The sequence below is a fragment of the Chiloscyllium punctatum genome, chromosome 22 (assembly GCF_047496795.1).
Source record: "Chiloscyllium punctatum isolate Juve2018m chromosome 22, sChiPun1.3, whole genome shotgun sequence".
Classification (NCBI taxonomy): domain Eukaryota; kingdom Metazoa; phylum Chordata; class Chondrichthyes; order Orectolobiformes; family Hemiscylliidae; genus Chiloscyllium; species Chiloscyllium punctatum.
The window spans coordinates 45,988,241-46,015,953 of NC_092760.1; the positions used below are offsets into that span (position 1 = coordinate 45,988,241).

General features: G+C 41.6%; 2 protein-coding genes across 2 annotated transcripts; both read right to left on the reverse strand.

Annotated features, from left to right (window-relative positions):
- Nucleotides 1-5,889: 5,889 nt before the first annotated feature.
- myod1 (myogenic differentiation 1) lies at nt 5,890-8,388 on the reverse strand. The gene is made up of 3 exons (XM_072592219.1): nt 7,627-8,388; nt 7,114-7,189; nt 5,890-6,600 (listed from the first exon to the last, which is right to left on the reverse strand). The coding sequence occupies exons 1-3, from the start codon at nt 8,134-8,136 to the stop codon at nt 6,359-6,361; spliced, it is 828 nt and encodes a 275-aa protein (XP_072448320.1). The 5' UTR covers nt 8,137-8,388; the 3' UTR covers nt 5,890-6,358.
- A 3,017-nt stretch (nt 8,389-11,405) lies between these two features.
- On the reverse strand, nt 11,406-26,893 carry LOC140493603 (ferritin light chain). The gene is made up of 3 exons (XM_072592220.1): nt 26,558-26,893; nt 14,481-14,627; nt 11,406-12,806 (listed from the first exon to the last, which is right to left on the reverse strand). The coding sequence occupies exons 1-3, from the start codon at nt 26,723-26,725 to the stop codon at nt 12,507-12,509; spliced, it is 615 nt and encodes a 204-aa protein (XP_072448321.1). The 5' UTR covers nt 26,726-26,893; the 3' UTR covers nt 11,406-12,506.
- Nucleotides 26,894-27,713: the final 820 nt, after the last annotated feature.

The window sequence follows — 27,713 nt, forward strand, 5'->3', positions numbered from 1 at the left end:
CCCCACGTTCCAAGGACTACAAATTCAAGAAGTTAGCTCACTATCACTACATTTTCCATGCAAATTAGGGATGGCCAATGAATGGTGTCCTAGCCATTGGCAACCACATCCTGTGAATTAATGAAAATAAATTGGGTGGATCAAATCTACACTAGGGAATCACAATGTGATTAATCTCCAAGCTTGACCCTGAGTTTCCTGTCATTTGTGGTTTTAATTCTCCATCCCATTCCAATGATCACCTCTTTGGGCTTGATTATTTAAACCTTTTCTAATGAAGTCAATCAAAACTTGAGTACTTTTACATACAGAGGTGGTTCATATGTGGAATGAACTGCCAGAGAAAGTGGTTGATGCAGGTATAGTTACAACATTTAAAAGACATTTAGGACAAGTAGATGAATAGGAAAGGTTTAGAGAGATGTGGACCACCCGCAAGCAAATGGGACCAATTTAGTTTGGGAAACTTTGTCAGCATGGACATGTTGGACAGCGGGTCTGTTTCTGTGCTGTATGACTCTACAGGAAAGGTGGTAAGGACAAGCCAGGGAACTGTAGACCAGTGAGCCTGACGTCAGTGATGGGCAAGTTGTTGGAGGGAATCCTGAGAGACAGGATGCACATGTATTTGGAAAGGCAAGGACTGATTAGGGATAGTCACCATGGCTTTGTGCAAGGGAAATCATGTCTTACAAACTTGATTTAGTTTTTTGAAGAAGTAACAAAGTGGATTGATGAGGCCAGAGCGGTGTATGTGATCTATATGGACTTCAGTAAGGTGTTCGGAGACGGGTGAGCAAGGTTAAATCTCATGGAATCTCAGGGAGAACTAACCATTTAGATGCAGAACTGGCTCAAAGATAGAAGACAGAGGGTGGTGGTGGAGGGTTGCTTTTTAGACTGGAGGCCTGTGACCAGTGGAGTGTCACAAGGATCAGTGCTGGGTCCTCTACTTTTTGTCATCTATATAAATGATTTGGATGTGAACATAAAAGGTATAGTCAGTAAGTTTGCAGATGACACTAAAATTGGAGGTGTAGTAGACAGTGAAGAAGGTTACCTCAGATTATAATGGGATCTTGATCAGCTGGGCCAATGGGCTGAGAAGTGGCAGATGGAGTTTAATTCAGATAAATGCGAGGTGCTGCACTTTGGGAAAGCAAATCTTAGCAGGACTTATACACTTCATGGTAAGATCCAAGGGAGCGTTGCTGAACAAAGAGACCTTGGAAGGCAGGTTCATAACTCCATGAAAGTGGAGTCGCAGGTAGATAGGAAGTGACAACCAGACTTCCTGATTTCCCAGATCCTTGTCCACCATCTATAAGGCAGTGAGAAATGTTGTTGCACAAATGCTAGGATGAGAGCAGCTCCAATACGAGTCAAGAAGTTCAACACCATCCAGACTAAAGTGATCTATTTGATTAGCACCCCACCTTTAATAATCATTGACTTCACCGCCAATGCACAGTAGCAGCAGTGTACTCCATTTACAAACCACAGTGCAATAATTTACCAAGGTTCCTTCAATCCTACCTTCTACCATCTAGAAGGACAAAGGCAGCAGAAATATTACTTTATTGGTCAGAGTATTGAGTACAGGAGTTGTGAAGTCATGTTGTGGCTGTACAGGACATTGGTTCGGCCACTGTAGGAATATTGAATGCAATTTTGGTCTCCTTCCTATCAGAAAGATGTTGTGAAACTTGAAGGGGTTCAGAAATGATTTACAAGGATGTTGCCAGGTTTGGAGGATTTGAACTATAGGGAGAGGTTGAATAGGCTGGGGCTGTTTTCCCTGGAGTATAGGAGGCTGAGGGGTGACCTTATAGAGGTTTATAAAATCATGAGGGGCATGGATAGGATAAATAGACAAAGTCTTTTCCCTGGGGTGGGGGAGTCCAGACCTAGAGGGCATAGGTTTAGGGTGAGAGGGGAAATATATTACAGAGACCTAAAGAGCAACCTTTTCATGCAGAGGGTAGTGCGTGTTTGGAATGAGCTGCCAGAGGAAGTGGTGGTGGCTTGTACAATTGCAACATTTAAAAGGCATTTGGATGGGTATATGAATAGGAAGGGTTTGGAGGGATATGGACCAGGTGCTGGCAGGTGGGACTAGATTTGGTTGGAATATCTGGTCGGCATGGACGAGTTGGACCGAAGGGTCTGTTTCCGTGCTGTACATCTCTGACTCACTGTGGGATTTTTACAACTTACTGAGTTGAACAAATTCAGAGCATAGTGACTGATTCCATTTTTCAGACAACAGATTTTGGTTATAATTTTGCTATTGTCATTTAAAACTTCTTTACATCCATCTTTTCATTCCTTACTTGTCTTCTATCATTTTTTTTCCTTGAACCAACATTCTTATAATTTAATCATTGTTCTCTTCAACCCAATTGCATCCTTGCCTCAAGTTCTTTCTTCTATCTCTACCCCGTTTCACTCTCTCTGTACAGTTTGAAACCTAATATATCCCTAAAGTTTTCTAGTGCTAGTGAAAGGTTATCAACCTAAAACTTTAACTCTTTCTTCACAAATGTTGATTGACTGGCTGAATATTTTAAGCATTTTGTTTTTATTTCATATTTCCAGTATGTGTAGAATTTTGTTTTTGCTTTGAAGTAATGATCAGTTTCTGTGAAATCCTATCTGCAAAACAAAATTGCGATTAAAATGCTTGTTTATGTTTTATATGTGTATTTTAAACATAGAAGAAAATAAAATACAGGGTCAGGTAAAAATACATGTAAATAACGTGGGAATCGCTTATGTTGTAAATTAAGTTGTATTACAATTATGTAACCTTTCCACCAACATTTTTTAAAATGACAATTAAGATAGCCATTATATTTTTTGTTTAAAATTACAAAGTAGTGTAATGCGTAAAGCTAAATATTAATTCTTTTGATTGCATATGGTTAAACGCTTTGTCCAACTGGTTGAGTGTATAAGATTAATTGTGCTCCTGTGATTATGTGAAAATATTCTTGAAATTATTTTTGATTAATAAAATCAAATTGTTACAAGGATGAGAATCTGACAATTTTAAAGCGGATTAATACATATGGATGATGCCACCGTTTAAAAATTTTGTGTGATATTTAATCTGCAAAATAAAATCATGTGATTGGAAACAGGTCTATGTTTTGCAACAGATTGAAAGTAATATATGTGCCGCGCTACCAGGTCCTGATTAAACTGTGGGTGAGTAGAGAAAGCGTCATCTAGTGGCCTGACTGAATAAATGCTCTGGCTGGTATTGTTAAGATATGTCCAGTGATATTCCACGGCGCTTTGGTGATTGTCCACTAGAAACCCTATAGTCACGGCATAAGCACCCATTTCTGCCATTTACGCAGGGTTTGCCTTGAACTTCTGCTAAATTATGACGGATTATAGAAATATAGTGGTTTTTCCCACCATGGATCTCGGTTCAATTCCCCAACTTTCTTTGACCACTGTGACCGCAATACATAATAGATGCCACGATGGGAAAGAGAGAAAGAGCAAGTGTCCAGAATGTTGGCTCTTAGAGTTGAAAAGAGAGCAATGTGAAGATCTTGTGCGAACCTGAGAAGTCTTCAAATGTTTCATTGCCTGTATAAGAACGATAGAGCTCCAGTCCACATGAAGAACACACAGCACACTTGCAGACGTTCCTACATATTATTAATAAAATGTTGTTGAGGTGCTGGAGAGGGTCCAAAAGGATTTACACAGCTGATATCAGAAATGTGAGGTGGCATCTGTCAGGAAAGATTGACTGTTGTTGAAATAAGGAAGCTGGGGCTTGATCCGGTAATAGTTTTTAACAACATGGAATATTTTTGACAAGCATAAATATATAGAGCTTTCACTCGTTGGAAGGAATCAGGCTAGAGGTCGTTGATATAAAATATAGTAATCAAAATATTAAACAGGGAATTCACCAAGATCTGCTTTGTTTCGGTAGAGGTGAGAATGTGGTCTAAATTGAGGTAAACGGTAGAGAACACCGAAAGAGAGGCAGAACGATAGTTGGCAGAATTAGATGAAAGGTCTTATGTTCCGAAGGGCCCCTCCAGCAGTTTCAGCAAGAAGGTGGGGTGGATGTGTGCAGATGCTGAGTGTGGAGTTCGTTAGAGCAAACTTTTCGACTGGATGCACTGAATTAGCAGGCAGCTGATGTTAATATATTATTGAAGCTTCATATTTGATGTGTAACGTTTCGAAAAGAGCACTGCGCTACCTCATCCCTGAAATGACTGAGGCAGCTTAGGAGAAGTTTGCAACTTGTCCAAATAAGCGTGTGAGCTAATGCTCGCATAATGGCATTACTAGACACAATTGTAGGATCAAGTAGGGTTTGATAAGAGTGAATGGAGATTCGCCGTCCAGTTGTGCTGAGACTTCATCTCTGGCTCTTTCTGTTCCTCTCTGCTAATACGATTCTAAAATGACCTGCAGCCTGTGCTCGAGAAGACGTTGACAATGTTTTCAGTTGTTTAAACGCAGATGAAATACACTAACAAAGTTTGTGAGCAGGGATTCGGCCCATGGCCTCGAGACCATCCCTCTACAGTGAGAGAAAGCAGCACGTCTGTTATTTAAGATAGTTTGTGGATTTAAGTGAAGGTCGCTGCGTGTTGAAGGGATTAAATATTCACTGTGATGCTGTGAAGACGGACAGCTACTCGCTAATGTGACGCCTTTTGTTGCATCCGTTAACAAATGGTTTGGTTTGGTCAGACATTCAAAGTTGGGGGATGAGTCAAACCTTCTACATGCTTCACTCCTTTTGGCATGTTCCCGAAACACATGGGCATACATTTCGGACTACATTCTAAATTACCCAAAACACATACTCATTCAGACACATCCTGACATCTAATAACATGTTGCTTTGGCTTTAAGCAAGGTTTTACTGACCCTTGGCCCGTTCACGTGCCTGGTCTTTGCGGTTTAGAGTGACCAACAATCTGATGCCGTGATTTTGGGATCCTTTGCAATGTTTTGAGGATCACATTGCAGCAGTCCGTCCGTCCGGCTTTGAAAAGTGCATTTCGGTGGCCTTGGACTTGATGAATGCCTGCTGCTGAGCCAGGTCCCTGGAGAGTGGGGTTTTTGTTTAGGTGTGGGAAAGGAGTTCCATTCACACTTCCTGAGCATTTATGACTGGGGCACAGTGTGAGGTAAGAGCGGTTTTTAATGATATAATGGGAGGAAGGCAACAAGATTAGCCCCTGGTAATATACATTTCATGCTTATCATAATGTTAACTTCAGAATTTTAGGAACAGCAACATTGGACTATGGGGGATTGTTTTGTGCTGTCCGCATTTGATTATTCGACTCTGTGCAGCCAACCTTGTTCATTTTAAAACGAGACCAGTGGTCACTTCCAGTTGTAACAATAGACACCAATTTGCCTGCTGGTCTGACTCACGTCCAGAAGACGTCCCCCAGTCTGTGAATGTTTGTTAACTATTTCAAAAACGCCGTGTGGCAGACAAATTAGCAATAAGGACTATTAATGTTTTTGAATTGTGTTGATCTGATGGTTAAATGTGGACCAGGATAATTCAGTTTGATCTTTTATCCACTGAAAACAGGTGAGCGTTTGTAATATCTGACAGCACCCGGTATTGCACTAAGGGGTTGGTTTGATTGAAATGATCTGGGACCTTGAAGCTGTGTTTGTGTGTTTTGAGTTTCAGGGACGAGGGTCGAACTCAAAAACTGTTTCATTCTGTTTCAAAGTGATACCAGTGGAACAGACACGCCTCTATGGGTAAAATCTCCGCTTCTTTCTACAATTTGAAAACCAAAAACTGACAGTGAATTTTCCTGCCAGGAACAAGCCGCCGACCAAAGGCTTAAAAGCAGCGCAAAAAAAACCTGAAACTTTTTTTATAAATACCTTTATTTTATTTCGTATTTCTTGAAACAGTCTTGGCATTCACACTGATAATATATAAATATATAAATTTAGTTTGGCACATCAAACCAAGCATTTCTATAAACAAGCGACATTAAATATTTCAACGGATTGGCAAAAGACAACTCTTATTTACAGTATACACAAAGCTTTACAAAAAGTGGTCCACATGATCTTTTGTACTTATCTTTGGTTTCTTCGGATGCATTTCAAAAAAAGTAAAGAAAAAAACACATTTCTGTTCCTAAATGCAGATAAGTAATGAAATATGTAATTGGTTAGACTTTAGTACTTGTGGGAGGTTTTGCCAAGTGGTCTGTTTTTGGATTACTAGCTGTTTTTGGCTATGAAACATCTTCTGAATTGGGTGCCTCTGAGGCTCCCTTCAATCCTTCTCCTCAAGGTACAAAGCGGGCCAGGAGACTGTCATCAGGCGTTATAAGACCTGGTAGATGGGGTTCTCGGTCTGAATCTCGGTGCGGGTACAGGTCTCCGGTGACGGGATGATGGCTGTGGGCTCGTTCAAAGTGGAAGTGTCACTGGGAGATGACGGGGTCCCCATGGTTCCGTCAGGGACGATCATAACGGAACAGGTGGGCCGATCGGTGGAAATCCTTTCGACAATGTTGGAGAGACAGTCCAGGCTTGAAATAACGGAACTTTTACCAGTTCTCGAATCTAAACACAATGGGCATTATCAGAAGATAGTTAGTGACGGCCGGGAGAAAATCCATGTCTTGTTCTTACACCGAGGCGCAACAGGAACATGCACACCATTCGTTAAATAGCGAAACGAATTAACTGCTGACAACTTGGTCAATCGATTACGGGAAGGCCATAAAGCGTCGGGGGGAGGGGGGGGGGGGGGCGGTGCAGTGTATGACACTGGGCGCAACTATTGCTGCAGCACATTGAGAAATATCCCACATTTGGTTTGTATTCTTTCCGTCAAACTATTTTAATCATTTCGATCTCCGTGAGCTGTCAGGAGTCTCACACTGAGAGAGTTTTGTTCTTTTTTCTCTCTCTACAAACTGTAAACATTGTAAAACACAGCTCGGTACATGTAGGCTTGTTGGGATGACCTACTGCGTTCAGCGACGCCTTTCCCAGGGTGGGATCCTGCTGTGCTCTTTGCGGGTGTGATACCCCACCCCCCACCCCCACCCTCCAGTGAACACATTCACTCACCGTTTGGCGTTTCTGAGAAGTAGCTGTTCTCGAAATTGCTGCGTCTCCTCGTACACGTGGGCCCGCTGCAATCCAACTACACAGCCAACATGAGGAACCAGAGAGAGAGAGAGAGAGAGTCACAGTCACAGTCACAGTACTCTGGGTGTGTGCGGCCTGCCCCATTCACTCCCTTTCTGAGTCGAGCTTTCAAGCTCCCGTGGAAAGTGGGAGTCAACTCTCAGCCAAACCGTTCTTGCATCTCGATTTGAAATACTGACAACAGTCTGCAAGGTCTGTCATCCAATATCTAAAACTCTCCAACGAGTATTTGAGATGCAAGGAATGTCAAACGACTTCGACTTCACAAGGTCTACCTATCCAGAATCATCAAAGTCTTCGAAACACTTTAATGCAACGAAATCTATCTTTCACTAGGAAAGAAACAACTGTCTGGCTTAATATTACTCCTTTCCCTCACACTTTATGTCTGATACAGTGTAAATAATTCTCTACATGTCACAGGTATCTTACCATTCCATCCGAGCAATTGGACCTGGGGCTGGAAGCATCGGAGTCGACACTGTACTGATCCATGACTGTGAAATAGTTCTCATCCTGCTCCCTGAGCAGCGCCTGCAAACTCTCAATGTACCTGATAGCATTTCTCAGAATCTCCACTTTGGGCAGCCTCTGGTTCGGATTGGTGGAGGTGCACCTCTTGAGGGTCTCAAACGCCTCGTTCACCTTGCTGAGGCGCCTCCTCTCCCTCATGGTGGCCGCCTTCCTGCGGTCGGCGTTGGTCGTTTTCCTCTTGCAGGCCTTGCATGCCCAGAGCAAGCAGCGGCCGGCTTGGTGGTGCCCGCTCGGCGCTCGGATGTGCTCATCCTCGGTGGGCAGCTGGTCGGGTTTGAGCAGCCCGACGTGGACCAGCCGGGGGTCCAGGTCCTCGAAGAAGTGGATGTCCGAAGTCGAGAAGCAGGGGTCATCGTAGAAGTCATCGGCGGACGAGAAGGAGCAGAGGGAGGTGTCCGTTATCTCCATCCTGGGACGGCCCGATCCTAATCAACTTGGGTACAGAGGAGCTCCCCCCCACCTCTCTCGTTATATTTTGATTTTAGGGACCTTTGCTGTCACGCTCGTACTGTTCAGTACCTGTGCTGTGTCCAGTGAAAGTTTTGCCCTTTTTATTCCCAACTTTGTGGGCTGTGGAGCACAATCCCCTCAACGCCCAAGCTGGTCCCTGAGCCAATCGCGAGCTCTGGTTGCCCGCTGTACGGCTGCATACTCTCATAGGGGTTGGCCTATTTCCCATTGGCGCAGCTCGGGCTGGTTCAGCCAGTCCGCACACTGTTAGCACAGAACCAGCAACAGGATCCTCTCCTCTCCACAAGACCCTTCCCGCCCCCTCCCCTCGGAACCTGACAAATCCTAGATTAAATGCTAATTCGTTAACCACTCGCCGCGCATCCCTCCTTTTGTGTTTTTTGTATTTATCTTTTTCTGTTTTTACCTTTATCTTTTTGAGTCTGTTGTTCTACTTTAAACATCGCCCAGAACTGGTTTGTTTTGTTTTGTTTTGCCCAGTGCGTGGGTTTTAAAACAAATGAAAAAACAAGGCTCGGCGTGTTTTCGTTGAAGATGTGAACGAAATCAACAGTGTGACTGGGTTCAGTCAAATCGGAAGCCGGAGCTGCTTCAACATTTTAGGCGCGCTTCCCAAACAAGACAGCACCCAGCGTAGTCCGATTTTAATTAGTGAAACGGTCCATGGAAGTTACATTGCCCGTTCTGTCTTGCAGGATGTACCTGCCTCGGCTGCTGCTATTCGAGTTTAAAGATCCCACTCGTCCATATGTAGTTTTCGTTCATTTCCACACTTCTTGGCTGCAATATTGTCGCCATGTGAAGAACCAATGTTTTAAAATTATTTTTTCGTAACTAGATTTAGGCATTAGAAAAAAAATGACATTTTTGTGACAGCTTGTGTGACAGCAGAAACCCGTATTTTCTATTTCTCTGGAGAATTGGCCCATGGTCTTGCCAAATTCTAACCGGATACTTGGAAAGTGATCAACCGGTGCGATTTTATTTTGTTACCTCGTTAACATTCTGATGAAGTGAAGGGGCCGGATGCAAGTCTGCTGCACAATGTGAGGCTCAACAGCACACTGTCGCTGGGAGCTGCATGTTTAGTTCAAAGCGGCCTCACTCCACCTGCCTCAGCACCGACAGCTTCTCGCCACACACGCCAGTAACCTGACACAGGTTTCTGGACCTCTGCCTCTTTGTGTGTGTGTCATCTTTCCTCTTCCAGCTTTGCAGAAGGTGGATGGATCCGATAGACGAAGTGATCTATCCTAATTACCTCTTGTCAACAAGCCCTGCTTATACACACCGCTTAGAATCCCCCAAAAAGCATTGGCCACGCCAAAATTGCGTATAACTATTTATCAATTTTCTGGAAGTTTTTTTAAATGAGCGACGTCATTATAAATTTTGGTCTTCTAAGGGACGTTTTTGCTGGTTGCCTTTCATTGACAAGTGAAGGGATTTTATATATATCTGAGCTGAGCTCCCTGTCCTATCACTGTGTCACTGTTTCTCTCGGGACACTGTGTTGACCAAACCCTCTACTGAAGAATTGTAATGAGATCGTTGCTGTTACTTTCCATCGAACCCAACCCTGCGTCAAAGATACCGGCTGCTCAGCTGCTGGGCTGACACTCGTCCGGAGACCTGACGAGGCACCAGTACACAGGACAGTTACTAAGGCCCGCGGCTGGTCCTTATCCCGCTCCAAGACTCGGGGTCTGTCCTGAAAATCTGCCACCCTCCCCAATTTCCTGGCATCTATGCCTCCAATCCCAATCTCTCACAGTTTAAAATGTTCCTGTTATAGTCTCTGTCTACTTGCCTCAAACCTCTTCAATTCTCTCTCTCTCTCCATTCTGCAGTGCAGTCCCTCTCTCTTAACAGTTCGTTCACCTTCAACCTCTTTCTTCAAAACCTTCTCGAAATTCTCCCCTTTCCCACAGAGTTTCTGGGTCACTCTCCGATACATCCAGCGGCTTGGGAGGGAGGTCAACTTGAGAATGTGAAGGAATTTTCATTGCAGTCACAAACGCTCGCATCTAATTCTAAAATTCTCTGGCAATGGGACTACTCCCGGGAAGAGCAGGTAAGTGTCACAGTGAGACAGTCAGCCGGACCGTCCCAGGTCTCAGACGGATTTAAACTGACAATGTGGGACATTTCGATCTCTCTTTCTGACAGCTGCTAGGAATTGCTTAACATCTCCCCCCCCCCCCCCCCCATGGACAGATCCGAAAATTTGCACCGTTTTCTACACAGAAAAGTCAGGGGGAGATCTTTGACATTTTGAAACGAACGGAGCGATCTCCCGGAGCTTTCCCAAGGGTTCAACTGACCGGACGGGAAGGGAGCAACGCGCTGGCGGGGAGTGGGGAGGTAGGCAACCGGGATCATGAACCGCCCAGTGCGGGGTGTGGCTGTCACACCTCGGCCTCACTGACCCGTCTTCCGATTATCGACCATGATGCGAGTAGCGGGCGTTCAGAGATCAAAACCGAAGGCCGGGAAATAGTTCTGAAAACAAACATTTGAACAGAATGCGAGTTAAGCGCGCTAAGTGCGCCCTTCAGGGCGACATCCGAGATTTTGCAACACAAACTAGGAGTAAAACACTTCTTTTTTTCCCCAGATTTCTTTATTTGATTCTGGGCACAGATCCATGAGATATATCATCTACTGTGAAACAATGAGATCAGCACACCCGTGCAAAAGCAAACCACCTACAGCAATTTAGAAACACCATTCATCGGCACACTGACATGGGACATTGACAGCTAACTCGGAATATATTGTGAACCAGATCCAACTGAACAGTTTGCAGGACCAATACTAAACCGAGTCCTTCAACTGATTGTTAAGCAAGACAGTAACAATATCCTTTTTTAAATAAAAAATGCTGTATGAAAAATATTTAGAAAATAGATTTCAATATCTTTGCTTCCAAAGGAAAAAAAATATACTGCCATAGAATCTTTGGAATTTTTAATCGGTTTATAAAACGATATTTTCAGTTGTCTTGAGAGATTGGAAATGCATTTTGGAACCAGCATTAAAAGTTACTGTCGGTCTCCGTGGGCCACAGAGAGAAATTCCCGCGGGGTGGGGGGAACATTAAGAACCCTCCACCGCCACTCCCCACCCCCACTCAGACTGGTACAGCTTAGTGAATATCCCGTCTCTATATATAACCCAATGTCTTTTTTTTTCATGGAAGACCCTGCTATGAATTGCAATAGTTAGTGCAGGACAGCTCAACGCCATTCAGAACGGTTACCGTTAAGGACCACTTCACCTAACCCCAGCACGATTAGAGGAAAGAAAACGATCAAAGGCGCTGTCACAGCATTGCACAGTCCTTTAACAGACACCCTGGTGGCTATACTGCTGTTATCAAAATAAAGGATGGCTTTCTAAACTTAAATGGAAACAAACTCGAGGAAGCGGCATCAGTGTAGTACAAGTGTGACCAATAGCACGGAGTATATACTGGAGCACCATGTGGACACAGACTGAGGAGTGTTTGCTCCCTTCGACTGCTCATTGTAGGGACTATAAGCTTTGCAGATAACAAAAAAAAAAGTTGCTGGCAAAGCTCAGCAGGTCTGGCAGCATTTGTGGAGAGAAATCAGAATTAACGTTTAGGGCCCAGTTACCCTCAGATAATATAGATTCAATAAGTCTTGGTTTTCTAATTGCATGTAGTTGCACGAAAAAAAGTGGAAATAATTCTTTGACATCGTGATTTCACGAAGATTATCCACATTGTATGGGAAAGAAAAGGAGTCATTGTAAAAGACCACAAAAAATTCCTGGTTAGTCAGTTTTATAGATGGAAAAGTTGTACAATTCCTGTTTTCGGCGAGGATGATATTAATCAGTGATACAGTGGAAGAATTTAACACAACTGATGTATTGGGTAAAAGGACAAATCACTTTAAAAAACAAACAGGATTGCTTGAATCAAAATCATATTCTCACCTTTAGCTATTCTTTATTATTAATAAAGAAATAACGTGAGAGTTTTGTACCTAAATACTCTTTGTAAGTGGTCTCCTGTCCTTCCTTACACAGCTGTATGGGAAAGTTGGGAAATAGTACAAAGTGCAGTGCACAATGGAGTGGACAATACTCACTCTGTTCTCCATGACATATCTATTTTCAGAAACAATATAAAATGTTATTTCTTTCTTTTTATTAAGAACATTTAAATTCTTAACCTAGAAAAAGGGAGAATCTTTTTAAAGGAGTGAATTTGATACAATGCAATTAGAAAAGGTGTGATGTTTGGTTCGTGGAATATAAAACAAATGATGACCACCTCAGGCAGGTGGCTTCTCCAACTCTTCCTGCAGCTGGTCAATGAGGTATTCCCCAAAGCTAACTTGCCCTTCATCTGTACAACCCAGACGGTTAGCGTTGGTGATCAAATCACTGACCACTTTGATTTGTTGGATTTTGGGGACAAGCAGTTGTTTCCTGATGAAGCTGGTGGTATGAGGGTCTGTGCAACTTTTGCCCAGTGCGCACAATTCTTCCAAGAATGTTGCCACAGTTTTCCACTGGCGCAATGCCAGAGCCAGCGCTTGACAGATGTTCTGGACTGACTCAGTTCTGGGTTTCTGGAAGGAAAAAGGAATACTGAAAAGGTCTTGTGAAAAAGATGAAGTGTCAGGGAAGGGGTTTTTCCACCCTCATCTCTGAGAAAAGTCAAAAAACCCTTGTACTCTGAATATTTCATTAGTGGACCATTGCAATGAATCCAACTGAAATTCACCAAGGAGCCATTAACAATGTTCTTGCATTCCACTAAGGTACTGTGGGAGTGCTACATTATAAGAGATCCCAATACACCTTTTCAAAAGTGTTCCTCATGTCCTGAATGATATTACCTCTTGATTAACAGCTCAGAACAGACAACCTGATCGTTACCACATTGCTGATTCTGCTGTGCCCAAACTGGCTATTGTTTTCTTTACATTATAACAATGAGTTATAATTGCTAATTACACTTCATAATTGCTAATTAAGTTGTACGACATCATAGGATAACAAGTGCTTGTGCACTATGAAGTGTGCTGTATAAATGTAAGTTTCCTTTTCTTTTGCTTGTCTCTGTGTATCTTTACCTCTGGTAAATATTTGGTGCGGATGTCTCAGGACCGTACTACAACAGTGAGTATGCTTAGAAAGTGTTTCATTGGTTGTCAACCGGTCTGGCACATAAAGCGGTCAGGGAAGAGGCTATGTTAATGTCAAACGTCTCTATTGGTACTCCAACATTCTTGTTAATACCTACAGACTGAATGCATAAGGCCTGCTACACAGACATGCAATCATAGCTAGATTGGACTGTAATTTGATTAAGACATGACTGCGACTACAGGTCTTAATAGAATTCAACACTTAATGTTGATAGCATCATTTGTCAGTAACAGTCGATATTGAACTGTTATGGTGCATGGCAGTCACATGTAATCACTCAGATGGGGTAAGAAGTAAATAAATAAACATTGAGTTTGGCTGACAGTTTGACATTATTTGAACCTTTTCCAGTTTGAAATTCAGAATTATTAAATAGCTTAGATAAAATAACCATCATAGCCTTCTTTATATACATTTCAAACTGCAGCTTTTGTACTTTTATTATATTTGAAGTTATTTGCAAAAGGTTTGGAAAAAAAACTTTCCACCCATGTCCATAAAGTTGCAGGGTTCACTCAACCTGTCCCCTTATTGAATAAGGCAACAATTTTTGATGGGGTTCAGCACCACAATATATATCTCATCGATACCTATGGCTTGTTTGTGTAATTAATTTATCTATTTGACCTAAAGGCCAGCAACCGGACTTGCTAATAAGAAAATACTTGTATGCCACAAATTCATTTACATGATAATTCATTGATTTCCCTCTCTCAAGGAAAAGTCACCTGCCTAAATCAACTTTCAAAATCACAAAAAAAATTACAGTAGCAAGTGAATGCAATGCCTCATGAAAGATTTCAATCTGGTATTGGCTATGTTTTTCGAATGACCGCAAATTTATGAGTTAACCGTTAACACTATTCCAATCACATTTAAGATTCTTCAGTTGCATAAAATTTTGAGCTGGCTGATACTGTGACAATTGTATGTATCAGAAGTCACATTACATGTTTGCCAATTGATTCATCAATATCAAATCTAACTGCTTTTGGATAAGTGTATTTTTCTTGGCATGGTATACTACGGTATGGTCAGAAAATCTTATTGCTGCTGACTCACTTCCGAGCTGGTCAAACATTTGGTGATACCTTAATGTCCTTGGTGCAGTAGTGACCACCTCGCTCCTTCTGGTAGTAAATTAAGGTTTTTGCATTCTGTTCCTCCTCTTCAGCTACTTGCCGGAAATAGCCAGAAACCCTGGGCAAAGCAATGTTATCTTGTTCAAAGATCTCTGCCTAGAATAAAGGGGAAACACCAAACAGAGTGAGTGATGGTCACTAAAATCACCTGATTTTAGTGTCAGTGTCCTTGTCTACACCCAGGAGTAAGGAAACTCCTGGTGCCATTATTTCACTGACTGCATAATTTTATAACATTGCTAGATCAAAGTATTAAGAAAAACGTGATCAATCAATTGCTAACAAAGAGAAATTGAGGTTGGATACATCACAGGTAATGACACAAGATGTGTGCAGTCTGGAGTTCTTCCCTCCAGAAAGCCATAGAAGCTAGGTATTTGAAAAGATTAGAAATGGAGACTGATGGATTTTTTATTCACTAATTGTATCCATGATTAGGGAACCCAGTGAGTAGGTGGATCTAAAGTATAAATTGTCATGGTCTAACTAGATGGTAGAGCAGGCTCAAAGGTCTGAATAGCCTGTTCCTGTTCCATTGCTTATTTCTATATATTTCAGCAATCAAATAGACCTTTATGTCCTGGATATGTCAAACTTCTTGAATGTTGGTGCAGCTGCATCTGTCCAAGGATTTGTAAATATTCCTCCACACAGCCATATAGACAGTGCAGAATCATTGAGGGACCAGGAAATTAGCTCTTTTTCAACAGTATCTAACCTTTGCTTCAATTGCTCCCAATAAAACTGTTCTGGTCTACTGCAAACTCCCAAGATGGTCACAATGAGAATTTTAAAACGTTGATGCCAATGAACGTCAAGGAAACTGTTTGGATTTTTTGCTGGAAATAGCTGTGCTTAAACTGGAAAGTTTGAGTTATAAGGACAGGCTGGATAGGCTGGGACATTTCCCCCTGGAGCAACAGGAGTCTGAGGGGTGACCTTAGAGAGGTTTATAAAATCATGAGGGTCAAAGGTATGGTGAATAGTCAAGGTTTTTTGTCCAAGGGTAGGGAGTCCAAAACTAGACAGCACAGGGTTAAGGTTAAACTGGAAAGAGTTAAAAGGGACTTGAGAGGCAACTTTTTCCACATAGAGGGTAGTATGTGTATGGAATGTTCTGCCAGAGGAAGTAGTAGAGGTGGATACAATTACAACATTTAAAAGGCATTTGGACAGGAATATGAATAGGGAAAGTTTTTATGGGAACATGAACTAAATGCATGCAAGTACGACTATTTCCATTTGGGATACCTGGTCAGCATGGACGAGTTGGACTGAAGGGCCTGTTACACGACTCTATGGCTGTAACGCTTAGCTATATTGTGTACATGTTAACTGTAATTTATCGGCCTAAGCATGAATATTACTCAGTTCGAATTATATGCTAATGTGGGCTACTTCAGCAACAGAACTGTGGTAGAACAATTTAGAATCATCAGTGGACAGCCATACTCCTGAACCTGTTATGGAAAAGCCACTGACGAAGTAATTGAAGATAACTGAGTCTGGAAACTTCCTCGAGGAACACGCGCAGTATTATTCTAGGCTGTAATGATAGATTTTTTTAACAATCATAATAATTTTATGTTGTATTAATTAGGCTACAAGTTGTTAGATACATATTGGTCTCAACTTTCCCTTGGTCAGCACCCGGTCCATATCCCTCCAAACCCTTCCTATTCATATACCCATCCAGATGCCTCTTAAATGTTGCAATTGTACCAGCCTCCACAACTTCCTCTGGCAGCTCATTCCACACATGTACCACCCTCTGTGTGAAAAAGTTGCCCTTTAGGTCTCTTTTATACCATTCCCCTCTCACCCTAAACCTATGCCTCTATTTCTGGACTCCCTGACCCAAGGGAAAAGACTTTGCCTATTTACCCTATCCATGTCCCTGATAATTTTGTAAACCTCTATAAGGTCACCCCTCAGCCTCTGACTCTCCAGGGAAAATAGCCCCAGCCTGTTCAGCCTCTCCTTATAACTCAAATCCTCCAACCCTGGCAACGTCCTTGTAAATCTTTTCTGAACTCTTTCAAGTTTCACAACATCTTTCCGATAGGAAGGAGACCAGAATTGCACGCAATATTCCAATAGTGGTCTAACCAATGTCTGTACAGTCGCAATATGGCCTCCCAATTCCTGTACTCAATACTCTGACCAATAAAGAAAGCATACCAAATGCCTTCTTCACTATCCTATCTAACTGTGACTCCACTTCCAAGGAGCTATGAATCTGCACTCCATGGTCTCTTTGTTCAGCAACACTCCCTAGGAACTTACCATTAAGTGTGTAAGTCCTGCTAAGATTTGCTTTCACAAAATGCAGCACCTCGCATCTATCTGAATTAAACTCCATCTGCCACTTCTCAGCCCATTGGCCCATCTGGTCAAGATCCTGTTGTAATCTGAGGTAACCCTCTTCTCTGTCCACTGACCTCCAATTTTGGTGTTGTCTGCAAACTTACTAACTGTACCTCTTATGCTCACATCCAAATAATTTATACAAATGATGAAAAGTAGTGCACCTAGCACCGATCCTTGTGGCACTCCACTGGTCACAACCCTCCAGTCTGAAAAACAACCCTCCACCACCACCCTCTGTTTTCTCCCTTTGAGCCAGTTCTGTATCTAAATGGCTAGTTCTCCCTGTATTCCATGAGATCTAACCTTGCTAATCAGCCTCCCATGGGGAACCTTGTCGAACGCCAGATCACATCTACTGCTCTGCCCTCATCAATCCTCTTGGTTACTTCTTCAAAAAACTCAATCAAGTTTGTGAGACATGATTTCCCACGCACAAAGCCATGTTGACTATCCCTAATCTGTCCTTACCTTTCCAAATACATGTACATCCTGTCCCTCAGGATTCTCTCCAACAACTTGCCCACCACCGAGGTCAGGTTCACTGGCCTATAGTTCCTTACCACCTTGGCTTGTCCTTACCACCCTTCATAAACAGTGGCACCACGTTTGCCAACCTCCAGTCTTCCGGCACCTCACCTGTGACTATCGATGATACAAATATCTCAGCAAGAGGCCAAGCAATCACTTCTCTAGCTTCACACAGAGTTCTCAGGTCCTGGGGATTTATCCACCTTTAACCATTTCAAGATATCCAGCACTTCCTCCTCTTTAATCTGGACATTTTGCAAGATGTCACCATCTATTTCCCTACAGTCTATATCTTCCATATCCTTTTCCACAGTAAATACTGATGCAAAATATTCATTTAGTATCTCCCCCATTTTCTGTGGCTCCACACAAAGGCCGCCTTGCTGATCTTTGAGGGGCCCTATTCTCTCCCTAGTTACCCTTTTTTCCTTAATGTATTTGTAAAAACTCTTTGGATTCTCTTTAATTCTATTTGCCAATGCTATCCCATGACCCCGTTTTGCCCTCCTGATTTCCCTCTTAAATAAAGTCCTACTTCCTTTATACTCTTCTAAGGATTTACTCAATTTATCCTGTCTATACCTCACATTTGCTTTGTTCTTTTTCTTAACCAAACCCTTAATTTCTTTAGTCATCCAGCATTCCCTATACCTACCAGCATATCCTTTTACCCTGACAGGAATGTACTTTCTCTGGATTCTCGTTATCTCATTTCTGAAAGCTTCCCAATTTACAGCTGTCCCTTTACCTGCAAACATCTGCCCCCAATCAGCTTTCGAAAGTTCTTGCCCATACCGTCAAAATTGGCCTTCCTCTAATTTAGAACTTCAACTTTTAGATCTGGTCTATCTTTTTCCATCACTACTTTAAATCTAATAGAATCTTGGTCGCTGGCCCCAAAGTGCTCCGCCACTGACAACTCAGTCACCTGCCCTGCCTTATTTCCAAGAGTAGGTCAAGTTTTGCAGTGGAAGCCGGGACGCTAAATGTCTTCAAGGCCGAGATTGATAGGTTCTTGTTGTCTAGAGGAATTAAGGGCTGCGGGGAGAACGCTGGCAAGTGGAGCTGAAATGCGCATCAGCCATGATTGAATGGCGGAGTGGACTCGATGGGCCGAATGGCCTTACTTCCACTCCTATGTCTTATGGTCTTATGGTCTTATGGTCTTCTCTTGTAGGTACATCCAAAAACTGAATAAGAAAATTGTCTTGTACGCACTTAACAAATTCCTCTCCATCTAAACCTTTAACACTATGGCAGTCTCAGTCTATGTTTGAAAAGTTAAAATCCCCGACCATAACCACCCTATTTTTCTAACAGATAGCTGAGATCTCCTTACAAGTTTGTTTCTCAATTTCCCTCTGACTATTAGGGGGTCTATAATACAATCCCAATAAGGTGATCATTCCTTTCTTATTTCTCAGTTCCACCCACATAACTTCCCTGGATGTATTTCCGGGAATATCCTCCACCAGCACAGCTGTAATGCTATCCCTTATCAAAAATGCCACTCCCCCTCCTCTCTTACCTCACTTTCTATCCTTCCTGTAGCATTTGTATCCTGGAACATTAAGCTGCCAGTCCTGCCCATCCCTGAGCCATGTTTCTGTAATTGCTATGATATCCCAGTCCCATGTTTGGTGATGGTGCTGTTGTAAGCTGTGTCAATATGATCTGTATTTTGTGGATAAGTGCAACCTAGGTAATTTTACCTATAGTCAAGAAAATGCCACAGTCATTGGTGACTGGGAAAGCAGTTAGTTCTGTTGTTTTGGCACTCAGATACTTCCTCTGTATAGGCACACTATTTTGTAGACAATTCTAGGGGCTGAACATCATACATTATCTCCCTCCCCATAATTAGAATTGTCAGGTAATATGCTAGGTACAGAAAGAGGCAAAGACTTGTATTTATATGGCAATGTGCTACATGTGCAATTACGTTGAAAATGATAACTGTTGTGATGTAGGCATGTGAGGCATCATTTGCACAAGGTCTCATAAATGGTGATGAAATTGATGATTAAGTAAACTGTTTCTGACAATGTTGACTGAAGGGGTAATATCACTCAAAGGAACTTTGTTCTGTTTGAATTGGATTCTGGAATCTTTCATATTAGCAAAAGAGTAAGACAGGATTTTAGTTAAACATTTCATCAAAATAACAACATTTCTAAGAATATTAACAGCACAAATTATAACTTGAAATGCAGAATCTGTCACAAGGCACTTTGCAGAGAATAAAATGAAGCAACAAACACAGAATAATGAATCATAAGACATAATCGGAAAATTTGCTTGATAAGATTGGCCTTTAATACCGGCCAAAAATGGAGTGATGAGAGGATTTAGCAAGGTCAGTCCAGATAGTGAAGCTGAAATGGTGGTAAAATGGAAAGAAAGGCTAATAAAAACTGTCAGAGTAAAATTAAATGAATGTATATATGGCTGGAGGGGGTTTCGGAGACTAAGTAAAATGATGAGATAGACAAATTTGAGGAAAATAATGGAGATTGTAGTGCCTATACATTTAAGGCTGAAGAAACAATGTATGTAAGCAAGGGCTGTGATGAAAACTAGGCCTTGTAATAAAATAGAATACAAGTCTTCCTAATCCCTCCAGACTTCCTGTCCATTTACATCTTACTCTCAACCCAACCTTCAAACTCACAACACTACAGTTTATTTCCCATCTCCACCCCAATCCTCACCAGACTCAATTTTCCATAACGTTCTAATGATGTTTTGACTTCTCCTTGAATCACAGAATCCCTACAATGCAGAAAGAGGCCGTTCAGCACGTCAAGTCTAAACCAACCCTACAAAGAGCATCTCAACCGGATCCACACCCTCCCTGTCCCATCCCTAAAACTCTACATGGCAGTTTTACCATGGTTAACCTGCACATCTCTGGACACTATGAGGCAATTTGTTTAGCATGACCAATTCAACTAACATGTACATATTTGGACTGGGAGGAAACCTAAACAGACACAGGGAGAATGTGCAATCTTCATACAGTCACCCAAGGCTGAAATTGAACCGAGGTCCCTGGTGCTGTGAGGCAGCAGTGCAAACCACTGAACCATCCTTTTTGTTTCTTTTCTAAAGTAATTCACATGACTGTTTATCTACACTGCATTGATCCAACAGTACTTATTATAATTCTTGAGTTCATCATCCTTCCTGAATCATTGCCTAAACCCAAATTCATGGTGTACTGCAAGTCCTCACTATTCATACCAGATACGTTTTAGAGAAATCCATCAAATAATGAAAGAGTGAGAAATGAGGATTTGTTTCCCATGAGAAAGATAATAAAATTAAGGGAGAATAAGTACAGATGAATTCTTTAAGTCGCTTTTGTTGTGAAAATTGGGGATTTTTACACCATTATTTCTTCATTTTCATAAACTCTACACACAACTTTTGAACAGTTTTTTTAAACTGCTTTAAAATAATTTAATATTTAACTTGGGAAAAGTGACTGGTTTGGCATGCTGAGTTTGAGTGGATGAGGTGCTGGTTCTTCAATTCATCTTTATTTCTGCCTTCTTTTTTCCTGTCTTCTTCATTTGTAGGTCTGAGTGGCCTCATTTTCCATGACTGCTTTGGTTTGACAGGTTCAGGGGTTATTGCTCTTTTGAAGAAAACATCCAGCGATGACTCTTTTCTTTCACACAGCTTGGCACCGTAAATCATTTGGTAACATGACAAGCTGATATATACAAGCTGTGCCAGTTAGACTGAGTGACCTGCCAGATAATCGTGGATGTGCAAGGTCTCATTAACATGTTTGAAAACAACGTGCAGATACTTTATGCTCAGCCCCTTTTCACCTTCCAGCAGCGATCATCTCTGTTACCTAATGGCTCTTCACTGAATGCTTGTACATCCAGCTCTGCCATCTTCTCATTCCTGAGAAGCTTTGAATAGGACTTGAGTAACTACATAACATCATCCCTTCCAACCTCTCAACTCACCTACTATGTCAGATTCACAAACTCAATAAGAACAGTGGTCGGTTTGGAACCAACCAAATTGTTCAGTCCCCGGGAACAACTTCTTCCATTGTACAGGCAACAAATCGAGTCTTCATCCCCTGGATCACTGATGATGTTAACAGGATGCAGAATGTTCAATCATTTTCAGATAGATTCCCTTCACCATCTGATTTTTCAATAACAGTCTGGAAAGTCTTACAGAGGCAGTAGACATTAAATCTCGCTGTGACACCCTGGTCCATCGAATGATGAATGTCGTTTGTGGAGGCAGGGGCATCATTTTAATATTTAGATTAAAAAATATCATAACTCAAATCATGCGCTCTGTCCAAAATGAAAAGAATCTTAACTGTCAAATTTTCCTTGGCATGATACTTATTCATCCTTGGCACAAAGTAGTCCATGAACCAGTCACAGAAAATCTGCCTAGTTATCCATGCCTTACAGCGCGATCCCAGGTGACAGGAAGATGAGACTAGACATAACGTCCCATTCCTGATGAAGGGCTTTTGCTGAGATGTCGATTTGCCTGCTCCTCAGATGCTGGCTGACCTGATGTGCTTTTCCAGCACCACACACTCGACTCTAATCTTCAGCATCTGCAATTCTCACTGTCGCCTATAACACTCCATTGTCCTGGGTTCTCACTTTGATAAACAAACAGATTCCTGTGCCATTTGCACAATAACAGAACAAGGTGCTCTTTCAAAACCTTAAAGCAAGGAGCACTTTTTTCATTAACGGAGTTGTAGATTCTGGACAGCACTCGTTTCCAATACTGACCTGTCTTATCTGCATTGAAAACTCAGCCAGGGTTGTAGTCCTGTCCTCTAATCTGCCACAATTTCTCTGGGAATATACTAGCAGCATGTGCAGCTTCTCTGTACGTTTTTAAAGCTGTTTCATGCTATAAAATGATTAAACCAGCCATGGCTTGCATCAGAGGTTTCTTGTTTCTCCCTGGGGCTTGTACTCGAGCTCTCTCTCTTGTTTCTTGATGTTTTCATAAAAATTTATACCCTTCACTGGATAAAGACAAGGTTGATTGGTGTGCTCTTCTCATAAAGACTACCAAGCCACATTGCCAGTCTGTGTTTTATTATCTAAACTGCTTCACTGTGCTGCCACATTATCTTCTGTGTTGAATGCAGCAGAACATGTATGTCTTTCTCACTCATTGCTCTTTTGCAGGATGGAACAAATGGTTGGTAGTAGCAATCCAAGATGGCAAATGCTGTTAACAGCACGATTACCGCTTTTACTTTACTAAATTATGACTAATTTCACATTGAGAATCACACTTTTACTCTGTCATTTACATTGAGCAGTTTCAACATTTGCACTAGCAATGTGCTTCCCATTCAGGGTTGCAACGATTACGTGGATTCAACATGATAAAAGTTAAGCGTAATCTCACAATGCACTTTCACTAGTGAAAGCCATAAAAACAGAAAGCATTGATCAGGAACACTGTGCAGAGGATGCTGGGTGGGAGCTGCTGTGACATCACATCATCATTTGATAGTTGCTGGGAGCACTTGGCAACATGCCAAAATAAAAATGTAAGCGGGAAACAGCTTAACAAGTAATGAAAATCATTCCCTAATAAAATCAGGACATACAGGTGAAATAATGACAATAATGACAAGTTATATTTTGTACATCTAAAATATAACTTGTTTCTTTTCTTTCATGTGATGTCTGACATGGATTGCCGTCTCTAATTTTCCTTCAACTAAGTGCCTTCCTAGGTCATCAGTGATATCAGAGGACATTTAAGAGTTAAGCACATTTCTGTTGGTCCATAATCACACGGAGAAGAGACTGGGCAAAGATGGCAGAATTCCTTTCCTAAAAACCACTAGTAAACTAAATGGGTTTTCAATGACAACTGATAATAATTTAATGTCCACCATTACTGAAATGAGCCTTCAATCCCAGAATGCTGGTGGATTTGAACCCATGGCCCAGAGCATTAACCTGGACCACACTACTCCAGTAACATTACCGTTATGCTACTTACTTCCCCACATTTACTCCATCTTGAGCTGCATTTAAATTTGACATTCAGAGTGACCAGATTACTTTATGCCACTTTTGAAATGTCTTGTCTGATGCTATTGTGCCCCTATTTCAGCTAAAACCCTGTTTTTGCCACTTTCTTACTTAACCTTGCTGAATACACCTGGGAATTTCTGTTCATCATAAATTCCAACTCATATAATATTATATGACCTGAATTCTGTTCCAGATGACATTCTTCTGACCAAAAGGTCCTGTCCTTTCTCAGCTCTACTGGCTCATATTCTCAAATGTATTAATTTCAAACTCCTCCCCAAGGCCTACACATCCCTCTGTGTTGTTTCTTCTCCCTTAAGTCCTACTTCCCTATTTGTTTCCTCTGTTCTTTGATTCTGGTCTAATCTCTTTCCCTCTTCTTCCACTTGTGATAGTAAGAAATCTTCATTCACCTGCCTCCGTCCACATATTACATTGTGGCATCTCTTTACTCACCTTCAAATTCTCCTTAAAATTCAAGAATTGACTGTATCTTCAAGTACATGTCCAATTTTTCTCTCACTCCTGTTTAAACCTGACTTCCAATTGTCAAGGCAATTTCTTTTATGTTAAAAACTGTTATGTTGATGTTGTAATGGTGGTAATCTGTCCCTCAAATTAACACAGTTTGTCAGGACCCCTGTAGAAGACTCAGGAGTATGGATCTTTGAGCATTAGGTCACAACTGATCTCATGGTAGTGAGCTTACCCACTGTAATGACATTGACAGCAAAGGTCTTCGCAGAGAATTTGAACTACTGATAATCCAGCCTTACACTTCCCTAATTGTCCTCCAATTTTGAAGGTCCTAATGTTTTCTAAGGTGCAGTTCAATGGTCTCAGAAGTATATTGCCTTTAGCTATTATTATATATGAAAAGCATCTTGAAATAAATGTTAAAAACCGAAAGAACTACAGATGCTGGAAGTCAGAAACAAAAACAGAAATTGTTGGAAAAACTCGGCAGGTTTGGCAGCATCTGTGAGGAGAAAGTAGAGTTAATTTTTCAGATCCAGTGACCCTTCCTCAGAATTTTGTTCGATTTGAATTCCAATCTGTTTGACACTTTTTAAACTCAAGTTGCTCCCACCTGCCCTATAAAATTAAAAATTAGCAAACTTTTTCTCGTGACTTAGCACCAGTATGATGAGTAAGGCAACTTCACTTAGGTCTACCCACTAACTACTGCCATATGCATCTATCAGCCTTTGGATTATATTTGTAGTAGAATTTTAACTTTTAAATTAATATTGATTTTTCACTCAAAATTAACACCAAAGTACTTGCTAGTTTAAATCGCTAAGTGTAGATAGTAATGTCCTGGAACTTGCTGCCCATGGAAGTGGTGGAAACAGAGATGATAAATGATCTGAAAAGGAAGCTGATGGGCTTTGAAAAGAAAACACTTGCAGGGCTATGCAGTTAGAGCTGGGAAATGGGCTGATTGGATTGATTGGTGGAGAGCCAACCTAGATTAGATAGACAGAATGGTGACCTTCTGTGCTGTAAATGAGTCTGTCATAGGGGCAGGCTCATTAGGTTTTAGCTCCTCCCATACACTCAACAAATGCAGTAGTGTAGTATATTTTCAAAATTAAATACTAGCCAATCCTAGACTGCTAATCTGGAATGCTCCAGTAGACACATTACTGAACTGCTCCATTTTTCAAACCGCCTTCACTTATTTCCAGTTCAGTGCATTTCTACTGAAGAAAAAGCCTGCCATAACTTTACAGTATCCACAGCTCCCCAATAACTGAAGCTCTGACCAAAGAATACAGTGTGTGCCAGGGCCTCTTGTATCGTACTATAATCAAACTGTGAATAAAAATAATCATAACACTTAATCAATAAAAAATATTGATGACTTCATCTCATTAACACTTGGGTACTTTTATAATGTATCAAAATCTGAGACTGGTCACTGTACTTGTACAGAAACAAGCAGTGTTTTTACATAGTATCTGGACCTCTTACTGATTTTCTTTCACTTGAGGGACACCTCTCACAGGCAAATATTTTGAGACGGCATGTGGTGTGATCCATGCTCTCTATAATATTTAGCAATTTATCGTTCTCAGGAAACTTGAAGGACCTTCTTGGGCATTTTGTAAACCCTGATATTAGCACTGAAGTGACACATCAAGGCAAGGTCAAACTTCTCTTATTAACCTCCCTAGAAGTCAATAGCATTAAGACAGCAAAAAAAATTTCCTTAATACTGGAATCTAGAGATTTAAAATATATACATATGCAACATTTAAGAGGCATTTGGATGAGTATATGAATAGGAAAGGTTTGGAGGGATATGGGCCAGGTGATGGCATGTGGGACTAGATTGGGTTGGGATATCTGGTCGGCATAGACGGGTTGGACCGAAGGGTCTGTTTCCATACTGTACATCTCTATGACTCTATATGTGTGTGTATTTTGGGGGAAGGGCAATTTTATTGTTGAATCTAGACATCTTCAATACTGTACATAGCACACGCTGTTAATATATTTAACTCAATGAATTAAAATAAAAAGGTTCACATTTTTCATATTCACAATAGTTTTTCTTTACTAGCTCAGGAATGTCATTGACATTTCCCATGGCAGCCACGTTTTAAAATAAATATTTACGCCCAGTAGGAACACAAACTCTTAAAAGTTATAAAACTTTTCAAATCCCTGTGTTTCTAGATCCGGAACTAATTAGGGTCCCAATTGCAGGTTCCATTGCCACCACCACACTCCCACCCACCCCAACCCCTTCAACATCAGAGGAGTGACCCTCAGCGACACGGATTCAACTAATCGTTTGGTCCTGAGTACTTAAACTCCAATCTGCATCGAGGAAGTACACATCTCTCCCAAGACCGGGAATAAAAACCAGACATTGCTGGAGAAACTCAAGAGGTCCGTGGAGAGAAAGCAAAGTTTTAAGTCTACTATAAGTGTCCAACACCTCTCGCCTTTGCTGAACACGCTCTTCCTACCCGGAGCTGTTTTGCTTCTGACCCATCTGGTTATGTTGCTCAACCCTTAACCAGTCCCAACCTCAGCACACCCCCCGCGCCTTACCAGAGCCTGGAAACGATAGGAAAGCTCGAAGTAGAGGGTGATGAGCCCGCACACCGCCTCCTCCACACTGGCTGGGTAGTTCTGCTTCACCTGGCTACCAGACACCGGATGGTGGCAGGAGCAGATAGGTAGGCAGGTTTTCTGCCGCTTCCCCTTCGGCTCTTCCATTAGCACCCAGACAGCTAGAGTAATAAAACTACTAAATGGAAAACCGTGGTAGCGAAGCGCGCTCTCTGCAGCTACGGAACGTATACTTTCCTCTTCCAGTTCAAACCGAGCTTCATCCGGATGATGAGAATGCAAGGGTCAAGAAGGCTTAAAGGTGGAAGTGATCACAAGCGAAGCATGAAATAGATTACGACTGACGGGCAGCTTGTCAGGGAGGGAGGGGATAGGAACTTTCAAGTTGTTCCACATATTTCCCACCATTTGGCAAAATTGTTGCTTAATCTGTATTGAGTCATCAGCATAACACGTAAATAGCTGGTCCACTGAACACATCCACAGATATTACACAGGACAGTCCCATTCAAAACGAATGAAATCTGACTTGACAGAACAACGAATACCTACAACACCCTTCTGACAACTTCTGCTTAGCAGTTGGAAAATAAAATATACCCTCCCTTGATTTTTTTGAAAGTAAACTAATCTGTCACACATCAGTGACAATCAGCAGAATTAGTGCAACGCTATTGGAGGGATAGATAAGGAAAACTCCAGCAATATTGTAACAGATGTAACAGGAGCCAATCTAAATCACGTATCTGTGTTGTTTGCATTAAACTTATTGGAAGGAAGGCCAAGTGGAGATTTGGAGAGATGAAGATTGCTTTATTCACTTACTTCAAACATTGTAATGTGCCTACATATAGTAAGCTAACACCATGCTTCAACGGCCCATTTCACTTGAATTAAAACGGAAAAATGGTAAATTCTGGCTCATGACTGAGAGCATGCTCATCCTGTGGTCAGTTATTTCTAGTGTTGGCCTTTTCTGGTGCCCAGTCATTACATCGACAGGGAGTAAAGTGTTTCCTAAAATGCTGCAGGTTTGTTTTGATTACCAAGCAATGTAACAAATTTCTTTCTATTTAGTCTTTGGGAAAAACATATTTCAATCTGGAAGGCTTTTTAAAGTTTGAAAGCACAGTTT

What these genes read in the sequence shown, in the direction of transcription:
- myod1 (XM_072592219.1), bottom strand. Translation starts at nt 8,136, where the DNA reads ATGGAGATAACGGACACCTCCCTCTGCTCCTTCTCGTCCGCCGATGAC. An exon ending in CCAATTGCTCGGATGGAATG is followed by an intron (nt 7,190 to 7,626) that starts GTAAGATACCTG and finishes TTGGCTGTGTAG; the next exon opens with TTGGATTGCAGCGGGCCCAC. An exon ending in CTTCTCAGAAACGCCAAACG is followed by an intron (nt 6,601 to 7,113) that starts GTGAGTGAATGT and finishes CATTGTGTTTAG; the next exon opens with ATTCGAGAACTGGTAAAAGT.
- LOC140493603 (XM_072592220.1), bottom strand. Translation starts at nt 26,725, where the DNA reads ATGGAAGAGCCGAAGGGGAAGCGGCAGAAAACCTGCCTACCTATCTGC. An exon ending in CCTATCGTTTCCAGGCTCTG is followed by an intron (nt 14,628 to 26,557) that starts GTAAGGCGCGGG and finishes CCTTTATTCTAG; the next exon opens with GCAGAGATCTTTGAACAAGA. An exon ending in ACTGCACCAAGGACATTAAG is followed by an intron (nt 12,807 to 14,480) that starts GTATCACCAAAT and finishes TTTTCCTTCCAG; the next exon opens with AAACCCAGAACTGAGTCAGT.